Consider the following 22,174-nt stretch of genomic DNA (forward strand, 5'->3'; position numbering starts at 1 on the left):
TGCTTGCTGGGCTTGCAAAAAAATAATAATAATTGGAGTTTAAATACCTACAGCTATATAGAGAATTGTAAAGATTACCCTTAAAGTCTATTCTATTCTATTCCAATAAAATTCTATTCTATTCTATTCTATTCTATAAATTCTATTCTATTCTATTCTATTCTATTCTATTCTATTCTATTCTATTCTATTCTATTCTATCCAGTTAAAACCAGAGTTTTTGCAATTAATGCATAGTTAATTTTAAAAGAATTGTGGAATATTGTTTTTATATATAATAACTGCTGCACAATTATACGCACAAAAGTAAAAAGATTCTAAAATATCCACAATGGAAGAATGGCTGGTAAGATATATAGGGTGGGTTGTGGCAGGGCAGGGTGGGGCGAGGTGGGATCGGCGGGGCCAGCTGTTGGTGAGATTTGCCGATTCTCCGAACTGTGCGGAATCATTACTTACCAGTTTGGTAGAACCGGTATGAACCAGCTGCATACCACCTCTGGGGGTGTACCCCTCTCATCTCGAAAGAGAAGACTTGAGGCACCGTCCCCTCCTTCAAAGAAGCAGACACCGTAGCATGGACAGGACAGGTATAGGAGAATCCGGCACAGAGGTGGCTAAGCTAACAGCACAGAGAGACCTCCCTACTTCATCAAGAGTCACAAGGTCAAATTTGGGTGCTTCAGCTGGACCCTAGTTGGAGTCCAGGTTGGAGTGGATCTGAGTATCTGCCAGATACTCAGAATGCCATGCCTGTCTCTACCCAACCTTTCTCTGAATCCTCATCAGATACCCAAATCTAATATGGAACCCCTGATATGCATTGGGCTATTCATAACTTGGGGACGCGGTGGCTCAGGGGCTAGGACGTTGAGCTTGTCGATCGAAAGGTAGGCAGCTCGGTGGTTCGAATCCCTAGTGCTGCCGTGTAATGGGGTGAGCTCCCATTACTTGTCCCAGCTTCTGCCAACCTAGCAGTTCGAAAGCACATAAAAAATGCAAGTAGAAAATTAGGGACCACCTCCGGTGGGAAAGTAACAGCGTTCCGTGCGCCTTTGGCGTTGAGTCATGCCGGCCACATGACCACGGAGACGTCTTCAGACAGCGCTGGCTCTTCAGCTTTGAAACGGAGATGAGCACCGCCCCCTAGAGTCGGCAACGACTAGCACGTATGTGCGAGGGGAATCTTTACCTTTACCTTATTCTTAACTTGGGAGAGGTCCACGGTTGCCATGGGTCACCCCAGAGTTTATGCTGCCAAGACCTGAGCACCAACAGATTAAGGGGACTCTATTGCCAGCTCAGCAACAGAATCCAGGTAGGGGCACCAGGGAAGTCAGTACAAAACCAACAATTTCAAGTGTTCCCAAATAAACTCTGTTGTTGTTTTTCCAGTTCTTTGTTATTTTTCTAACCTACCCTTCCTATTTGGAGAAATCATCTTCAATTCTGAGTCCTTCATTTTGGGTAAATATGATAATGCATATATGAAGACATATAAACCTATGTCACTAAGCAAAACTATGAAAAAAGAGACATAAAAGTAACGAATAAAAACAAGCTACAGGAGGGTCAAAAATCCATCGCAACTGATCTTGCTCTGCCAACACTGGGATTAACGAGGAACTACACGGATCTTCAACGGGAAAAGTTGCAACCCGGCCCCTATTACATGCTCCATGTTAAGTTCTTTTAGCCCTTCTGGATGCTGGAAGGTAAATGCTTTCATAAGGCTGGTGAAGAAAATGAAGAGCTCCATCAGAGCCAAAGTCTTCCCCAAGCATTCACGGGAGCCTAAAAATAATAAACGGAAGATCGTGAGATGCAGGCATGAACCACTACCAACGCTGATTGCGGTTATAACCTAGACCAGGGGTGTCAAACTTAAGGCCCGGGGGCCGGATTTGGCCCACGGGGTGTCTAGATCTGGCCTGCGGAGCCACCATGGAAATAGTGATGGACTGGCCCACTGTGCCTCTTGCCAGTGAAAACAGAGCTCGGGAAGGCCACGCGCTGTTCTTGCGAGCTCTTTTTTCACTGGCAGAGGGTTGCAGGAGGCTGTCATAGCCGGAAACGGAGCTCGGGAGCCGTTTTAGCTAGCCCACCCTGGCCGCGCCTACCCCAGCCTCCTGAGGTCAAAAACAACCCTCAATGAAAATGAGTTTGACCCTTCTGACCCAAATGCAGCTTGGTGAGCATTTTTTTAAAATAGCAATAGCACTTAATATACCGCTTCACAAGAGGGACACGGTGGCTCAGGGGCTAGGACGTTGAGCTTGTCGATCGAAAGGTCGGCAGCTCAGCAGTTCGAATCCGTAGTGCTGCCGTGTAACGGGGTGAGCTCCCATTACTTGTCCCAGCTTCTGCCAACCTAGCAGTTTCGAAAGCACGTAAAAATGCAAGTAGAAGAAATAGAGACCACCTTTGGTGGGAAGGGAACAGCGTTCTGTGCGCCTTTGGCGTTGAGTCATGCCAGCCACATGACCACAGAGTTGTCTTTGGACAGCGCTGGCTCTTCGGCTTTGAAACGGAGATGAGCACCGCCCCCTAGAGTCGGCAACGACTAGCACATATGTGTGAGGGGAACCTTTACCTTTTACCTATACCGCTTCACAGTGCTTTACAGCCCTCTCTAAGCGGTTTACGCAATCCACATATTGCTCCCAACAATCTGGGTCCTTATTTTATCGACCTCGGAAGGATGGAAGGCTGAGTCAACCTTGAGCCTGGTGAGAATTGAACTGCTGGCAGTCAGCAGAATTAGCCCGCAATACTGCATTCTGACCTCTGCGCCACCAGCGGTTAGAATGCTAGGGAAACTCTGGTCTCAGTCATGGAATGAGCAGATTAAAAAAGAACCAGTTGATGGTGAAAAGTTCCATGCAGTACAATTAGTCCTTGACATGAAGCCGGCCCATTATGATCGTATGTCACAATAGTCATAAAATGGGTGGGTTGTGTGAACTCATTACAGGACTTTTGCAAAACCTAAGGGTTGCCCAAGTGCCGAATCTATGGTTCAAAGCTACCGCTAAAGTTCGAAGATAGATCTGTTATATTGTCAGTGTATTTACCTGCCCCAAAGGAAAGGAAATCGTCTCTGGATACAAATTTCCCATCTTGATCCAAAAAGTGGTTCGGGTTGAACTGTCGAGGTCTCTCCCATTGTTTGGGATCCAGCAGAACAGAGCAGAGATCAGGGATCACCAGGCTACCCTGGAAAAAGAGAACATTATTAACTGCTGTTTTTGCAAAGCATGCTTAGTTTAGCCTGATGCCCCAATTAATATTCTCTCTCTCCCTCTCTCTCCCTTTCTCTCTCTCTCCCTCTCTTTCTCTCTCTCCCTTTCTTTCTCTCTTTCCCTTTCTTTCCCCCTTCTCTCTCTCCGTTTCTCTCTCCCCCTCCCTCTTCCTTCTCTCTCTCTTTCACTTTTTCTCTCTTACTCTTTCCCCCTCTCTCCCATCTCCTTCTCCCCCTCTCCCTTTCTCTCTCTCTCCCCCTCTCCCTCTCTCCCTCTCTCTTTCTCTTTCTCTCTTTCCTTCTCTCTTTCCCTTTCTCTCTCCCTTTCTCTCTCCCTCTCCCTTTCTCTCTCCCCTCTCTCCTCTCTCCTCTCTCTCTCTTTCCTTTCTTTCTCTCTCTCCTTTCTTTGTCTCTCTCTTTCCTTCTCTCTCCTCTCTCTTTCTCTCTCTCCTCTTTCTCTCTTTCCTTTCTTTCCCCTTCTCTCTCTTTCTTTCTCTCTCTCTTTCACTTTTTCTCTCTTACTCTTTCCCCCTCTCTCCCATCTCCTTCTCCCCCTCTCCCTTTCTCTCTCCCCCTCTCCCTCTCTCCCTCTCTCTTTCTCTTTCTCTCCCTTTCTTTTTCTCTCTCTTTCCCTTTCTCTCTCCTTCTCCCTTTCTCTCTCTCTCTATCCTTCTCCCTCTCTCCCTCTCTCTCCCTTTCTCTCCTTCTCCTTTTCTCTCTCTCTCCCCTTCTCCCTCCCTCTCTCTCTCTCTCCCTTTGCACTGTCCCAGATCCTCTTTTGCGACCTCCTGACCAGCAAAGTCAACGGGGTGACCAGATTCACTTAACAACCAGGTTACTAAACTTAAAAACCGCAGCGATTCACTCAACTGTGGCAAGAAAGCTCATCCTCTGGGGCAAAACACGCTTAACAAATGTTTCATTTAGCGACCTAAATTTTGGGCTCCATTGTGGCCATAACTCGAGGACTACCTGTATAAACTACCTTCATTGGCATGTCCTCAGGATGCCCACGTCTGAGGGACTTAAAGCTGTCCTTAGCCATTCCAATTTCAAAGAAAGATTTTTTCCTCTTTGGTCAACCGGACCTTTTCTGTGGGCATGACCTGGCACGATTCCCTGGTCCCCTTGAGGGGTTTTAAACTACTGGAGGTTTTTAAGACTAGATTGGACAACTGTTTGTCTGAACTGGGACAGGGTTTCTGTCATGTCCCACTCCTCCTCTGACGGCCGGGTCTGGGAAGTCTGTATCAAGCGTGGCCACGAAGCCTCTGCAGCTTTGCCAAATTCCTGTCAGAGTTCTCAGGGCAGGCAGGAATCCAAGGTGTGACTTCAGCAATCCAGATTAGACTTTGCCTGACTCAAGGAATGCCAGAAAGCAGATCCTTTATATAGGCCATGGGGTGTGGCTCCATGACTCAGCACTTATCCAGGCCTGCCCCTCCCTTCCTTTTGCTGACGTCGCCTCTCCATTCTCCGGAAGCGGGGATCTGTCCACTTTTCGTCTTCCTGCTCAGCTGCCGGCAATTCTAGCTCGTGGCTGGCTTCATGCTCACATGCTATAGGAGGGAGGTTTGTTTGCTCAGTCTGTCCGGGCATGGTGCCAGGGCTAGGGGCTGGAGGCATGCCAGGCCATTTTTCTTCACTATCAATCTCTGGCTAAGATAGCAGGAGATGGGAGGGGGTTGGACTAGATGGCCTCCAGGGTCCCTTCTGACTCTGTTCTTCTGTTATCCGCTCCTATTGGTCACCTTGGGATCCTGCATTGATGTCTCTCCCTTCCATATTGTCCTTGGAACTGGATGCCAAATACTGAACAACAGAGTTGGAAGGAACCTTGGAGGTCACTTAGTCCAACCCCCTGCTCAACCAAGGAGCCCCTATACCATTCCTGACAAGTTACCCGCTCTTACTTGAGCCTGTTATGACAGGGACTCAAAAAACCAGTGGTCCTGTTTTTATTTTTTAAGCGTGGGGTTAGTGCTGTCTTGTAGAACCGCTGATCCTGTGTTGCACAAAAAGATCAACTACACTTGGAGAAGTTGTGTTATGCTAATGCGGACTCCCCTGCCGTTTTCTATTGCTTTGACTGACAACATTGGGGTTTTCGTTTGTTTGTCTGGCATTGCTGTACTGTTATTCTGTACCTTTGGAATATAATAATCAAGTACGTGCAAATCTATTGTGCACAACCTAAAGAAGGTGGGAAATGCCACACTGCTGAGGCGCTGGGTTTCGTGAATGACGGCATAGGAATAAGGCAGTTTCTTCCGATCTTCATAGCAGATTGTTTTGTGGGGATCCAGGGCATTTTCGATCTCCTTCTGTACTTTCTCTGAGAATAAAAGAAATGAGCTCTGATTGACAAGCAAGTGAATAAATCTCTTTAGGGAAGCCTCAAGAAATTTGGTCTCCGCTTAATTGAAGCTCAGGGTAAATTTCAGTTACTAGCTAATCCGGCAAGAACGACATAACTAAAGGGAAAATTAATGCTATTATCAATACTTAGATAAATGAAATGAAATAGAGGTAGTTCTTGCTTAACAACCATCTAGGAATGACATGATAGCAGTCTTCCAGTATCTAAGGCAGGGGTGAAATGCTCCCGGTTCAGACCGGATCACCTGATCCAGTAGCGATGGTGGCGGGTGGTTCAGAGAACTGGTAGCAAAAATCCCTCCCCCCCCCCCCAGCTGAGCCGTGTGATCATCAGAGGTTGTTTTTTTTTTACTTTTAAAAACATTTATTCTTTGGCCGAAAAAATGCTTTTAAAAGGTTCCGGCGATCAGCAACTCAGCTGGGATCGTCAGAACCCTTTAAAAGCTTTTTTTCCTCTGGCGATCCCAGCTGAGTTGCCTGATCATCACAGGCTTTTTAAAAGCATTTTTTTACAACCTCTTCGGCCGAAGAGGTTGCAGAAAAAATGCTTTTAAAAGTAAAGGAAAAAAAGTTGGCCACGCCCACCCAGTCACATTACACACACACCCGCCACCAAGCCACGCCCACGGAACCGGTAGTAACAAATTTTACATTTCACCCTGATCTAAGGGGCTGCCACAAAGACAAAGAAGAGGGGATCAACCTACTCTCCAAAGCACCTGAAGGCAGGACAAGAAACAATGGATGGAAACTCAAGGAGAGAAGCAATCTGGAAATATGGAGACATTTCCTGACAGTGAGAACAATTAATTAATGGAACAGTTTGCCTCCAGAAGTTGTGGGTACTCCAATACTGAAGGCTTTTAAGAAGAGATTGGATAACCATCTGTCTGAAATGCTATAGGGCAGGGGTCTCCAACCTTGGTCCCTTTAAGACTTGTGGACTTCAACTCCCAGAGTTCCTCAGCCAGCTTTGCTTACTCTCTTATAATCCCTTCCTCTGCAATCTCTCCACTTTGGCGGATAAGAGGGGAAAAAACAGACATGTCCGGCTGAGGAATTCTGGGAGTTGAAGTCCACAAGTCTTAAAGGGACCAAGGTTGGAGACCCCTGCTATAGGGTTTCCTGCTTGAGAAGGTGGTTGGACTAGAAGACCTCCAAGGTCCCTTCCCTCTCTGTTATTCTTTTGTTATCATTCTGTTATTATTACCATTCATTCCGCAATCATCTGAGGTCACAAGAGCATTCAACGAATGGGATTCATGCTCAGTCCTCCGAGTTACGGCCATGCAGTCATGCGATCAAAATTTGGGCACTTGGTAGGCCCACCTACATTTAGGACCCGCAATGCAGCTTTGTAACCATTCATTTAGTAACTGTTCGAACTTAACGCGATCAAAATTCAGACCCTTGGCAACGGATTCATATTTACGACGATTGCAGTGTCCGGGGGGCTCCCGCGATTCCGTTTTGCGACCTTCTGACCAGCAAAGTCAATGGGGAAGCCAGATTGACTTAACAACCATGTTGTCAGTGTTCCAGAAAAAAACCCCCAACTCTAAGTAAAAACTCTGAAGCAAGCATTTTTTTAGAGTTCTATTTACTAGAATAGGTAAACTGGAACATCTGGGAAAACCCGAATCTGAGAGTTCTGGGTTTTCCCCCAGTAAATCAAAAACCCCTAACTGCATAACATAACTGCAATGATTCACTTAACAACTGTGGTGAGAAAGGTCGTAAAATGGGGCAAAATTCACATCCACCCTCTCACTTAGCAACATAAATATGCCTTTGAAAATCTTTTTTTCTACTGAAGGCTCTGATGATCAGGCAACTCAGCTGGGATTGTCAGAGCCTTTAAAAGCATTTTTTTACAACCTCTTCGGCCAGAGCCTTTTAACCTCAGACCCTTTTAAAAGCATTTTTTTTTCAGCCAAAGAGGTTGTAGAAAAAATGCTTTTAAAAGGCTCTGAAGATTCCCAGCTGAGCCGCGCAATCATCAGAGGCTTTTTTTTTTTTTGGCTGAAGAAAAAATGTTTTTAAAAGTTTTTTTTAAAAAATCTCTAATGATCGCACAGCTCAGCTGGGCATGGGGGGAGGCAGGGATTTTTGCTACCGGTTGTTGTGACCCAGGTTCCCGGACTTGGACTCCTGGAGGAGGATGATTCAGAAAGTGAGGAGGAACTGGTAAGGCCTGCTTCCCCTGGGCCGTCTCCCTCCCTGGCACCCACCCAGGAGGAGGAGGAGGGGCTGGCAAGGCCTGATTCTCCCGGGCCTTCTTCTGATTTGGCAACACCCCAAGAACAATCTTGGCTTGATGCAAGACTGCGCAGACGTAACCGGCGCGCGCACCAGAGGAAGTGTTGGGACAAGGTCAGAGAATGATGAGTCACGGGGTGACACCCACAGGGGCTATAAAGCAGGAGGCGGAACTTCCTGGCTTTTTGTCTTGGACAAAGCAGTGAATTTGCGTGGGCAAACTGTTTCAATGGAGGGAAGAAAATATTCGTAAGTAACTCTGGCCTTATCTATAATTTCCTAGTTATCTCCAGAGACTTGGCAGGCACGTGAGTAGACGTGGCCAGAAAATCTCTGTGCCAGAGGAATCCAGCCAAATCCAGCCATTTATGTAAATAAATTTGAAAAGAAGGCCTTTGACTGACTCTTTGTTGGGAGTATTGGGAGAGGGAAACAGAACACCGGTTCTCCGAACCACCCGCTGCCATCGCTACAGGATCAGACGATCTGGACTGAACCGGGAGCATTTCACCCCTGGATTCTATCCTTCCTATCTCCTTCTGTCTCTGGCTTTTTGGCCATCCTGCTCCATCACCGCCTCTGCTGCTTTGCCACCCTGCGCTTTAGTGCCTCTGCTACCCAGCACTCCATCCTGCACCCCCCCCCATCACTCTGTGCTCCGCTGCTCCTGCCACCCTGCACTTTGCCACCCCTGCTGTCCTCAGTTGACCTTTGCTGCTCCACTTCTTCCTGCTGCTGTACTCATGATGTACTCATCTTGGTCATTTTTGAGGCAGCTCAGTTGCGGGAGACAGGTGCAGAAGAGCCCAGAGCGACCAAAAGAGGAGAAATGGGGTGGAAGGGTTGAAGTGGAGGCCAGCGTGGCATGGCAGAAGCAGGAGGACCTTGCCTAACAGGCATGACAGTTTCTCCCCCTTCAAACACACACGGCCTCCAGGTCCTGGGGACAGAACCTCAAAAACCTCCCTTGGACAGCCCACAATTGGAAGATCCGAAGGTAAAGGTTGAAAAATGGAGGGAGGAGAGCTGTGGTGGGTTGCTCCCGGTTCTGTCTGTTCTTGCAAACAGGTAGTAAAAGCGGCGGGAGGCTCCGCCCACCTGCCCAGACGTCAGAATGGGCATGCGCAGAAGCACGTGCTCCCATTACGAACTGGTATTAAAGGTATGTAGAACTGACCCCTGGAGGAGAGCCTAGAATTCTTACCACAAGCAGGGGTGGAATTCTACCGGTTTGGACCGGTTTGAGTGAACCGGTATCTCTGACGGTTAGCTGGGAGCGAACTGGTTCGCTCCGACAATCAGGTTGGCCTACCCACCCACCTCTGCACTTTACTTACCTTTATCTTCTCAGCTGATTGGCGTGGCAGAGCAGATTACCCCGCCTCAGCTGTGTTACTCCCAAGCGGTAACACAGAAGGTTAGTATTTGTGAAACTGGGCATGCGTTAGGTGCGCTCACACGCAAAGCACATGTGCACGCACAAAGCGCGCGATCACCGAACCAGTTGTTGAACCGCCAGCATCCCGCCACTGACCACAAGCTTTTCTCACCTTGAATATTGGGGTGAACCGCCATAAAAAACAGACCCCAAGAAAGAGTGACAGCTATGGTGTCCGTGCCTGTGAGGAACAAGTCGATGATAACTTGAACCAAATTGTCTTCATGAAAAGTCGAGGTGGAGTCCTTTTTCTCCTATGGATCGGATGAACAAAACAAAACTGAAGCCCAAGATATTCAGAGTTATGGAGCCTTAATTCCAACCATTGTACGGCATTGTCACTTCGGAGGAGGGATTCCTGGCCACTGTATTATACCCCAGATCTGTCCGCGAGATGAGGAATCTTCTAAACAGACCTTAATACATAAGATAGATGGACTGGAGAATATATTTTTTTTGTATCCTAAGCCACTTAAGGCTGTATTTTCTTTTTTAGGACTAATGACCTTTCGACAGGAGGGCCGAATGTCAGCCTCTGCGTGCTAGGTTCCTTGTTTTATACTGATAGTTAATTGTTTTATTGTTTTCTTGCTGCTAGCTAATTGGTTTAGTGTCCTAGGTTTTATTGGGGAGTTTAGCTACAGGGTTTTGTATCTCTGATTGGGGTCTTGCAGCTTCGACTGTCATTAAATGGTGGGTGGGGGGAGGATTTGGCAGAAACGAAAATTATCTATAGAATTAGCTTTCTTCTGCAGAAATGAAACTTATTGTGTCTGCGAGATAACGACTTCTGACGATGATCCTCAAGTAGGGCTGGAGACGACGGTGGACTGGATGAGACTGCCTGAACTTTGGGGGGAGGCAGGATCAATGTGTGAACTTTATGTGTAACCCACCCCTATTTCCTCAGTGCTTGCTTTACTTGCATTGTATTCAGTTCATTCTCAGTCAAAGTACCTTTCTCTATAAACGATGGAGTTGGGGGTTTTCTTTCTTGAGTTTTGAAAGGAGGCAACGCCTGACAGTAGCCCAGTGTTAATATTTAAATTGTGCTTGATAGGTGATAGCAAACTATCCAGCATTTTTGGGATCATTGTTATATGGTTCCATTTAGCTACTTCACTTAAGGGCTGAGTAATTTCCTCCATAGAATGCACTGCAGTTAAGAAAGCAAGAGGTTTTTAGGGCAGGGATCCCTGAAGCTAAGTTACTCCATAGAATGCATTGCAGTTAAGAAAGCAAGAGGTTTTTAGGGCAGGGATCCCTGAAGCTAAGTTACTCTAAGTTACTCTTAGCTACTCTGTAGCTAATTAGCTACAGACATAGCTAGAACCCCAGCTGAGACCGAGCAGATGTTCATAATTATGGGGCTGTGGTGGCTCAGGCTGTAAGATAGCCTGTTATTAAAACACAGCAGCCTGCAATTACTGCAGGCTCGAATCCCACCAGGCCCAAGGTTGACTCAGCCTTCCATCCTTTATAAGGTAGGTAAAATGAGGAGCCAGATTGTTGGGGGGGCAATAAGTTGACTTTGTAAATATATAAATAGAATGAGACTATTGCCTTACACACTGTAAACCGCCCTGAGTCTTCGGAGAAGGGCGGGATATAAATGTAAATTTTAAAAAAATTATGACGGTCCTGGGGTCATGTGATCCCCTTTTGCGACCTTCTGACAAGCAAGGTCAATGGGGAAGCCAGATTCACTTTACAACCCTGTTACTAATTTAACAACTGCAGTGATTCACTTGCCACAAGTGTGGCAAGGAAATGGGGCAAAACTGACTTAACAATCATCTTGCTTAATAGCAATGGGAATTTGGGGCTCAGTTGTGGCCATAAGTCAAGGACTATCAGTAGTTGTATTTTCAGACTGGATTCAACGAAATTTTTCAAGTGAGACGGACTGTTTCTTTTGGCGGGAATAGTTGGCTCACTCGTAGCCTAACAATTCCTTAGTCACAATATCTCAGTCTTAACCTGGACGGATCATCTAATCCAGGGGTGTCAAACAGGATTTCTTCGAGGGCTGGATCAGTATTGTAGTTCTCCTCTGTGGGTCAGCCGGGGGAGGGCAGATGGGACAGACGCCTCCTGCAGCACCCTGCCGGCCAAAATGGGATGTGGAAGGGTGTCGCGAGGACCTCCGCAGCCCGTTTTCGGTCTGGACGGCCTCCTGCAGCACCCTGCCGGCCAAAATGGGATGTGGAAGGGTGTCGCGAGGACCTCCGCAGCCCGTTTTCGGTCTGGACGGCCTCCTGCAGCACCCTGCCGGCCAAAATGGGGTGCCAGGGGGCCACGTGAGACCCCTGTGCTCCATTTTAGGCCTCCTGCAGCACCCTGCCATCCAAAATGGTGCATGGGGGGCTCACACTGCCCCCCTGCACCCTATTTTGGCTGGCAGAGTGCTGCAGGAGACTGTCTAGGCCAAAAATGGGGCATGGGGGCCCATGTGCAGCCCCCCCAAGCCTCATTTTGGCTGCTAGAGGCACCACGGGCCGATCCTTGGCTATTTCCAGGCTGGCCCCACAGGCCAGATTTAAGCACCCCACGGGCCAGATCTGAGTTTGACACCCCTGATCTAATCTAACTCTGCCTGTAGGTAATTGTTAAGCAGCTATATCACCTCTCAGGTGGAAAGGAGAAATAGAACCAAATGCCAGCAACACTATATTCCAAACAGAGGTGGTATTAACTTACCTTCTCTACCGGTTCGCAAATGTGAGTGCACACGCCACCTCCCCACATGCTCAGGACCTTCTGCGCATGCGCAGAGCTTCAAAAACGGCATGTAGTAACGGGAGCCACCCGTGGCTCCCACGTAACATCACTGCTACGCAGTCTGCACTGGCTTCCTGTGGTCTTTCAGGTGCGCTTCAAGATTTTGGTTACCACGTTTAAAGCGCTCCATGGCTTAGGACCTGGGTACTTACGAGACCGCCTGCTGTTACCTTATGCCTCCCACCGACCCGTACGCTCTCACAGAGAGGGTCTCCTCAGGGTGCCATCCGCCAAACAATGTCGGCTGGCGGCCCCCAGGAGCAGGGCCTTCTCTGTCGGAGCTCCGACGCTCTGGAACGAACTTCCCCCTGGCTTACGCCAAGTGCCTGATCTTCGGATCTTTCGCCGTGAGCTAAAAACATACTTATTTATTCAAGCGGGACTGGCTTAATAGTTTTATTAAATTTTAAATTGGGTTTTTATTGTTTTAGAGTTTTAAATTTTCAAATTTTTATGTCGGCCTTTTTTGTAATTTGCTCTGTTTTAAATTTTGGTTTTAATTGTATATATATTGAGTTTTTATCCTTGGCTGTACACCGCCCTGAGTCCTTCGGGAAAAGGGCGGTATAAAAATCTAATAAATAAATAAATAAATAAATAAATAAATAAATAAATAAATAAATAAATAAATAAATAAATAAATAAATAAATAAATAAAATGTGATGATGTCCGGGGAAGTGGGCAGAGCCTCCTGCAGCCACAGCTACCGGTTCACCCGAACCGGATAGAACCGGCTGAATCCCACCACTGATTCCAGATTTGTAGATGTCCACCCAAAAATGTCAGGAGTCTGAACAGAACTCTCACTGCTATTCTCTACCACCCATCCTGCGTGCTTAAGTGCCATCGGGTGGCAGTCACGCACAGAGGAACAGATCTCTCATAGCAATATTGTGTCCTATCTGCATGCCGAAGGGGACAATTATCCCAGAGCCATGGTGGCGCAGTGGTTAGAATGCAGCATTGCGGGCTAATTCTGCCAACTGCCAGCAGTTCGATTCTCACCAGGCTCAAGGCTGACTCAGCCTTCCATCCTTCCGAGGTCAGTAAAATGAAGACCCAGATTGTTGGAAGCAATGTGTTGACTTTGTAAACCACTTAGAGAGGGCTGTAAAGCACTGTGAAATGTTATATAAGTCTAAGTGCTATTGCTATTATAGAATAGAATAGAATTTTTTAGAATTTTTATTGGCCAAGTGTGATTGGACACACAAGGAATTTGTCTTGGTGAATATGCTCTCAGTGTACATAAATGGGCCATGCCCATTTCAGTGTAGGCCCATCACCACAGCTGATCCACTCCGGGCATTCCTCCTTGACTGGTCCTCTGCTGGCACTTCTCCCCTGCACCCTCATTCCCCAAGAAGGGAATCCATTAGCCTCTTTAAAAGAAAGGCGTAAGACTGTAAGAAGAAGTAATATGTGAAGTTGGTATCGCTTCTTTTCTTTTTTTCTTTTTATTATTCTTTCCTATCTCTTTATTTTTATTGTGAGGGGATCTAAAGTTTCAAATTTTTAAAGGTGGGAGGTTATGTATATTTTGTATACTTTAGCTTGTGATTGTTGGTCATAATACCCGGTATTTGCTCTGGGAAGTCTGGGGGGGGGGGGAAGGGGGAGGAGGGGGGGAAAGGGGGGGAAATGATACATGGATAGATTATTAATGTGCAGTAATTTTTGAAGATATGAAATTAAAATTTAAAATGATATTGGGGATGCTCGACTGCCATTTCAGAAAGAAAAGGAGAGAGGAGTAGAAGGAGGGAAGAAAGTAGGTAGGAAAGAGTAGAGAAGGAGGAGGGGAATAAGAAGGTTAGATAGGGTGGAAGAAGGGAGGAGTGGAGAAGGAGGAGAGGAAGTAGTAAAGTGAAGGAGATGAAGGATGGGAAAGTAGTAGAGGGTAGAGAGGGAGGTTGTGAAGAAAGGAAGTGGCAATCGGGCAGGCCTGAATCAGTAATAAATAAAAATTAATGATTAATGATGGATAATAGTTTGTACATAAATATGATGTTGGAAAATGGAAATAAAAATTATTTATAAAAAAAAAGAAAAGAAAAGAAAGGCATTTTCTTGTAATAGATAATCCTGTCTTAGCACACAATTATGCTCCTAGCCAATACATTTCCTTTGATCTTATTAAGTCAATGTTTCTGATGGATTTCAATACAGGTAGTCCTCAACATACGACCACCGTTGAGTCCAAAATTTATGCTGTTCAGTGAGAATTGACCAGGCTGTTGGCTGTTTGCTGCAAGGAGGTAAATTGTTGGGAGGCAGAGGCAGAGGCAGATTTCTTTTTGCTTGTTTTCCTCCCCAAAAGCTAGGTGCATTTTATAGTCCGGAGCATCTTATAGTTTGAAAAATATGGTATTTCAGTTTTGGCAGTGAATGCTTCTTTAAAACCAAGAAAAGGATATTCCAAAAGTGTTGGTTTTTTTTTCAAAAGGCAACTGGACTTTCTTTCTTTTTTTTCCCCTTGAAAACATTTCACATCTCACTGAAGAAAGTTTTTCAGGTCAGAAGTACATACATAATACAACAAAATACCTTATGCCACCAGACTTGAAATCCTGGGTTTAGAAAATTTAGAGCTACGCCGCCTTCGACGTGACCTGAGTTTAACTCATAGAATCATCTATTGCAATGTCCTTCCTGTTGAAAACTACTTCAGCTTCAATTGCAACAATACACGAGCACACAATAGATTTAAGCTTAATGTTAACCGCTCCAATCTTGATTGCAGAAAATATGACTTCAGTAACAGAGTTGTTAATGCCTGGAATGCACTACCTGACTCTATGGTCTTTTCCCAAAATCCCCAAAACTTTAACCAAAAACTGTCTACTATTGACCTCACCCCGTTCCTAAGAGGTCTGTAAGGGGCGTGCATAAGAGCACAAGAGTGCCTACCGTTCCTGTCCTATTGTTTCCTTTCATTATATCCAATTAATATAGTTATTACATACTCATACTTATATATAGGCTTATATATTGTATAGTTATTTCATGCTTACGCTTATATATACTGTTGTACCTTGATGAACGTATCTTTTCTTTTATGTACACTGAGAGCATATGCACCAAGACAAATTCCTTGTGTGTCCAATCACACTTGGCCAATAAAATTATATTCTATTCTATTCTACTGTGTGACAAAATAAATAAATAAATAGATAAATAAATAAATAAATAAATAAATAAATAAATAAATAAATAAATAAATAAATAAATAAATATAAAAGTTCAGAAGCTTCTTGGATGAGAAGCGAGACATTTTCAAGGGAAAAAAATCCAAGGAAGTCCAGTAGTCTTTTGGAAAAACACCTTTGCGACAGGCCATATACATTAACTGCATTGAATTCAGTTCAGTTTTGCTTGCCTTGAAAATGTGTTTAGCCAAATTCTGGTTTTTGACTCTGCTCTTCCTGCTCCTACGTTGGAAAAAAAAGTTTTGTATTACTGTCCTGCTGGGCTAAGTCAATATTTTGGGCTTGGTGAATCAAAAACTAGGTACATGAAAACATGGAGGCTTACATCATCCATGTGAGCTAAATAGAAGTCGACGTAGCTTTGTGGCTCATGAGAGGCCTGAGAATTCTTAGAATTTTCCATCCTCTTTTTGATATAAGAAATCATAAATTCAAAGGATGAAACCGCCTTCTTGTGAGGCCCAGGGAGGTATTCCACAAGCGAAGGGAAGATGTTATACATCTGCAGGGAGAGAAAGAATCTTAATTATAATTCTCAATAACCTTGACAGCTTGGACATGTAACATATAAGCCACTGCGAGACGTTCTTGGAGCTCTCTTTCCTTAGTTATTGTCTTGTAGATGTTTCATCTGAAATGGTAGATGGTCCCCCGCTTGAGAAGCAGACCGTCAAAGTTCCCTTCCTGCTCTGCTATTCATCACCCAACTAGATAATACAATGATAAATATAACTTTTTTTTAAATTTGCATTTAAATCCCACCCTTCTCCGAAGACTCAGGGCGGCTTATACTATGTTAGCAATAGTCTTCATCCTATTTGTATATTTATATACAAAGTCAACTTATTGCCCTCAACAGTCTGGGTCCTCATTTTACCTACCTCAAAAAGGATGGAAGGCTGAGTCAACCTTGGGCCTGGTGGGACTAGAACCTGCAGTAATTGCAAGCAGCTGCTGTTAATAACAGACTGCATTAGCAGTCTGAGCCACAGAGGCCCAACTTATGCCTTGGTAAAAGCCAGTGATGAAATCTGAACCGGTTTGGTACCGGTTTGCTACTGGTTTGCTACCGGTTTGCTGGCTGTGCATGCACACTGCGCACCACACGCACGCTGTGCACGCATATGCACAGTTTGCACCAAATGCGCGCTGCACACTCATGCGCAACACACACCAAAAGGAAGGCTTGGGAAAGTAAGTAGAACAGCGGGGGTGGTGGAAGCGGAATCAGCTGTGGTGCGCGAACTTGGAAACCTTTTTATAACTTTTTTAAAGCATTTTTTACTACCTATTTGCCGGAACCAGTAGTTAAAAAATGCTTTTAAAAGGTAAAAAAAACCGGTTCTGACAATCGCGCAGCACAGCTGTGATCATCAGAACCTTTTTTTTTTTTTTTTACCTTTTTAAAGCATTTATTTACTACCGGTTCTGGCAAATAGGTAATAAAAAAAAGCTTTAAAAAAGAAAAAAAAAAGGCTCAATCACAGCTGTGCCGCGCAATCATCTGAGCCTTTTTTTTTACTTTTTTAAAACATTTTTTACTACCTGTTGTTCTGTCCTCCTTCGCCTCCGTCCGAATGATGGCTTAATTAGTCAGCACTATCAGCTCTGGCAGCAGAATAGCCAGCGTATGCCAAGTGGCTCTGTTATCTCCCTTGATGCTAATGAGTCACCCAGGAACAAACTTCAGCTCTTAGTTAATCAGTTGATTTGCCTGCTACGAAGAGGCATAGCACTCTCACTCCCTTTATATCTTGTGGGATGTGGCTTCATGACTCAGCACTTCCTAGGCCTGCCCCACCCCTGCTTCTGTTGTTCCCGCCTCTCCTGCCTACGAAACCTAGGGTCCAACCAAGCCTGATTGCCATCATCTGAGTCTGAAGGCGTGGCCTGGGGGGGAAGAGTCAGGGGATGGAGGCCTCGTTATCTCTTCCACCTGGCCTGCCTCTGGCTCCTAGAGCTGAGCCAGGGAAGCTGGTGCTCCTGAGGTAAGTCCTGACGGCCCTTCCCCCTCACTTTCCAAGTCACTTTCTGGCAGGAGGCCCGGCTCGGGGGGCGCAGACACAACACCTATTTTCCCGAACCGGTGGTAAAAAAATGCTTAAAAAGTAAAAAAAAAAAAAATCCGACAATCGTGTGTCGCTCAGCTGATTGTCAGAACATATTTTTTTTGCATTTTTTTACTGCTGATTCAGCAAACCAGTAGCATTTTTTTACTACCAGTTCGGTAGAACCGGCCCGAACCGGTAGCATTTCACCCCTAGTTAAAACCAGACTTGGAACATGCATTCAATTTTGGTCAGCACAATATTAAAAAGACTTTGAGACTCTGGAAAGAGTGCAGAAAAGAGCGACCAAGATGACTGATGGGGTGGGGGGGTGGCTGAAGGCTAAAACATATGAAGAATGGTTGCCAGAATTGGATATGTCTAGTCTAGTGGAAAGAAGGATTAGGGGTGACATTAAAACAGTGTGCCAATATCTGGGGGACCTCCACAAGAAAGAAGGGGGATCAAGCTATTCTCCAAAGCACCTGAGGGCAGGACAAGAAGCTATGGATAGAAACTACTCAAGAAGAGAAGCAACCTAGAACTAAGGAGAAATTTCCTGATAGTAAGAAAAACCAACAAGTGGAACAGCTTGCCTTCAGAAGTTGTGGGTGCTCCAACATTGGAGGCTGTTAAAAACCAGTATGGGGGTTGGATAGAGTTGTTCCCTTCCAACTCTGTTATTCTGTATGATTTTCCCTCTGCATTTCAAGATATATTTATATCTGTGATATAGATAGCATTGGACAAGGTGGATCAATAAAGCTGTTCTGTCCCCCCTCGCCTCTTTCTGAGCGATGGCTTAATTAGCCGGCACTATCAGCTCTGGCAGCAAACTAGCGAGCGTCTGCCAAGTGCCTCTGTTATCTCCCTTGATGCCGATGAGTCACCCAGGAACAAACAGTACTTCATCTCTTAGTTAAGCAGTTGATTTGCCTGCTATGAAGAGGCACAGCAGCTCTTGCTGCTTTTATATCCTGTGGGATGTGGCTCCATGACTCAGCACTTCCTAGGCCTGCCCCACCCTTGCTTCTGTTGTTCCCTCCTCTCCTGCCTACGAAACCTAGGGTCCAGCCAGGCCTGATTGCCATCAGCTGGGTCTGGAGGCGTGGCCTGTGGGGGGAAAATAGTCAGGGGACGGAAGCCTCATTATCTCCTTCACCTGGCCTGTTTCTGACTCCTGGAGCTGAGCCAGGGAAGCTGGTGCTCCCAAGGTAAGTCCTGACGGCCCTTCCCCCTCACTTTCCAAGTCACTTTCTGGCAGAGGGGGCACAGACACAACAAAAGCATTCCAGGAAGATATAAGGCCATACATTCTAAGACATTAAGAGGAAAACTTTCATTTACTTTATTTGCTTACCATTTCTCCAAAAGTGCCTCTGCATTTTGTAATGTTATTGATGTGTTCAACAAGTTTTTGGAACATGTCATCCACTCCGAGAACAGGTTCTCCAAAAACTGCTGTGTGAATCATTTGGGAGGCTGAATGCATGATCAGTGGGGAAGGATCCAGCGGTTGTCCTATACCCAGAAGTTAACAATCTGTTACAAACACAACAAAGCTGGTAGAAGAGAAAAAAATATTCTATAAAGCAAATTGCCTGCCATTGTTGCCAGCTGTCACCTTATGTATACTTGTGGTTTGCTGCCATGCAGTGAGTTTGTCATGAACTCTGGAGAGAGTGAATGGGAGGAGGGGATACTTGGGGGGAAATGAAAGTAACTGCCCTATCTCCTCATGATGCTGCTTCAAGGTCACCTGGCTGGGAGAAGAAGGCAGCTGCATACCAACCTACTTCTGAATTGATCATTCTGAAAACATCTTTTATTTTTATTTTATTTTATTCATTGATTTTGTCAAATACACATTAGATAATATATAGAAGCATACATTGAAAACATAAAATGAATACCTCTGGTGGCTCAACAGACTAATGCAGTTTGTTATTAACAGCAGCTGCTTGCAATTACTGCAGGTTCAAGTCCCACCAGGCCCAAAGATGACTCAGCCTTCCATCCTTTATAAGGTAGGTAAAATGAGGACCCAGATTGTTGGGGGCAATAAGTTGACGTTGTATATAATATACAAATGGATGAAGACTATTGCTTGACATAGTGTAAGCCGCCCTGAGTCTTCGGGGAAGGGCGGGATATGAATGCAAATAAAAGAAAAAAAGAATACAACTAAAGGGAACATAAGGACAGGAACAATAGGCTCGCTGGTGCTCTTATGCACGCCCCTTACAGACCTCTTAGGAATGGGGTGAGGTCAACAGTGGACAGTTTTGAGTTAAAGATTTGGGGATTTTTTTAATTTTTTTTTTAATTTGCATTTATATCCTGCCCTTCTCCGAAGACTCAGGGTGGCTTACACTATGTTAGCAATAGTCTTCATCCATTTGTATATTATAGAATAGAATAGAATAGAATAGAATAGAATAGAATAGAATAGAATAGAATAGAATAGAATAGAATAGAATAGAATAGAATAGAATAGAATAGAATTTTATTGGCCAAGTGTGATTGGACACACAAGAAATTTGTCTTGGTGCATATGCTCTCAGTGTACATAAAAGAAAAGATATGTTCATCAAGGTACTACATATATACAAGGTATTATATACAAAGTCAACTTATTGCCCCCAACAATCTGGGTCCTCATTTTACCTACCTTATAAAGGATGGAAGGCTGAGTCAACCTTGGGCCTGGTGGGACTTGAACCTGCAGTAATTGCAAGCAGCTGTGTTTATAACAGACTGTCTTACCAGCCTGAGCCACCAGAGGCCCATTTGGGGATGATCTTGCCTGAACCTGATTGGTTTTGGAGGGGGATCAGCAATGGGAGGCAGTTCTGGGAGGGGAAAGTTGAACTTAGGGATTTTGGCATGCAATTCTCTGTACTGGCTATGTTATAGTGACCAGATGTCCCGCTTTTAGCGGGACAGTCCCACTTTTTAATAATTTGTCCCGCGTCCTGCAGCAATTCCAAAAAGTCCCGATTTATTTTTTTTTGTTTGTTTCACTCCCATTCTATGCATCCATCCCAATGCATCTATCATCCAAAAAGACCTTGATCATCTAACCACTTGGTCTAAAACTTGGCAACTCCAGATCTCAACCAGCAAATGCTCAGTCTTACATATAGGAAAAAAGAACCCAAACACTAAGTACATACTTGATGGACATTACCTTACAGATGACCCCCATCCCGTTAAAGACCTTGGAGTTTTCATGTCAAATGATCTAAGTGCCAAAGCCCACTGCAACTACATCGCAAAAAAGGCCCTAAGAGTTGTTAACCTAATCCTGCATAGCTTCTTTTCCAAAAACACCACACTACTAACCAGAGCATATAAAACATTTGCTAGACCAATTCTAGAATACAGCTCGCCTGTTTGGAACCCTCACCACATCTCTGACATCAATACAATTGAGCGAGTCCAGAAATATTTTTATTTTATTTATTTATTTATTTATTTATTTATTTTTGTCATAACAATATATATATACAAGCGTTGCATAAAGGGTTATAAATATATGAACGTATATATGAGGAGAAATGAGGTACTAAAAACGTATATATACATAGGGAAAGAAACAGTAGGACAGGAACGGTAGGCACGTTTGTGCTCTTATGCACGCCCCTTTTGAGTCCTCTTAGGAAAGTGGTGAGGTCAACCGTGGACAGTTTTTGAGTGAAACCTTTGGGGTTATGAGAAGAAACCACAGAGTCAGGTAATGCATTCCAAGTATATACAATTCTGTTACAGAAATCGTGTTTTCTGCAATCTAAACTGGAATGGTTGACATTGAGTTTGAATCTGTTTGTAGCTCTTGTGATATTGTTATTGAAACTAAAAAGTCATTGACAGGAAGGACATTACAACGGATGATTTTATATGCTAAACCCAGATCCAGTCAAGGCGAAAGTTCCAAGTTTTCTAGACCCAAGATATCAAGTCTGGTGGAATAAGGTATTTTATTAGTTTCAGAGGAATGGAGAATTCTTCTCGTAAAATACCTTTGGACACGCTCAACTGTGTTGATGTCAGATATATGGTAAGGGTTCCAGACAGGAGAGCAGTAATCAAGAATTGGCCTAACAAATGTTTTATATGCTCTGGTCAGTAGCGTGGTGTTTTGAAAAGAAGCTACGTAAAATTAAGTTGACAACTCTTAGAGCCTTCTTAGCTATGTAGTTGCAGTGGGCTTTGGAACTTAAATCGTTAGATGTAAAAACTCCAAGGTCTTTGACAGGGTGGGGTCATCTGCAGGCAATGTCCATCAAGCATGTACTTTGTGATTGGGTTCTTTCTTCCAATGTGCAAGACTGAGCATTTACTGGTTGAAATTTGTAGTTGCCAAATTTTAGACCAGGCAGATAGATGATCAAGGTCCTTTTGAATTGTGGATGCATTGTCAGTGGTGTTGAAAAGTTTGACATCATCAGCAAAGAGAACACAGTTACTTGAGATATCAATACAAAGATCATTTATGTATATTATAAAGAGAGTAGGTCCAAGAACGCTGCCTTGAGGAACACCACTCTTGACAGGAACAGGATTTGAAAGAGCATTACCAATTTTAACTATTTGTTGTCTGTTTGACAAAAAAGCAGATATCCAGTGGTGTAAGGGTCCTGAAATGCCATAGGATTTTAATTTTAGGAGAAGTTTATCATGTACTACTGAGTCAAAAGCTTTGCAGAAGTCTATGTATATTGCATCTATTGATTTACCTAGATCAAGATTAGTAGTCCATAGGTTTTTACAGTAGAGAAGTTGTAGATTGCATGATAATTTTTTCCTGAAGCCAAA

The 22,174-nt window shown here is 44.5% G+C and overlaps 1 protein-coding gene across 1 annotated transcript in view; it reads right to left on the bottom strand.

Annotated features, from left to right (window-relative positions):
• Positions 1 to 1,386: 1,386 nt before the first annotated feature.
• LOC131200727 (cytochrome P450 2A3-like) overlaps positions 1,387 to 22,174 on the bottom strand; it is a 40,550-nt gene continuing 19,762 nt past the window's right edge. The window contains exons 4-9 of the mRNA XM_058187923.1: positions 18,717 to 18,877; positions 15,634 to 15,810; positions 9,430 to 9,571; positions 5,389 to 5,576; positions 3,075 to 3,216; positions 1,387 to 1,794 (exon numbers count right to left, since the gene is read on the bottom strand). Of these exons, the coding sequence (XP_058043906.1) occupies positions 1,616 to 1,794; positions 3,075 to 3,216; positions 5,389 to 5,576; positions 9,430 to 9,571; positions 15,634 to 15,810; positions 18,717 to 18,877 (989 nt within the window). The 3' untranslated portion in view covers positions 1,387 to 1,615. The remainder of the gene's footprint in view (positions 1,795 to 3,074; positions 3,217 to 5,388; positions 5,577 to 9,429; positions 9,572 to 15,633; positions 15,811 to 18,716; positions 18,878 to 22,174) is intronic.

The sequence above is a fragment of the Ahaetulla prasina genome, chromosome 6 (genome assembly GCF_028640845.1).
Source record: "Ahaetulla prasina isolate Xishuangbanna chromosome 6, ASM2864084v1, whole genome shotgun sequence".
NCBI lineage: Eukaryota > Metazoa > Chordata > Lepidosauria > Squamata > Colubridae > Ahaetulla > Ahaetulla prasina.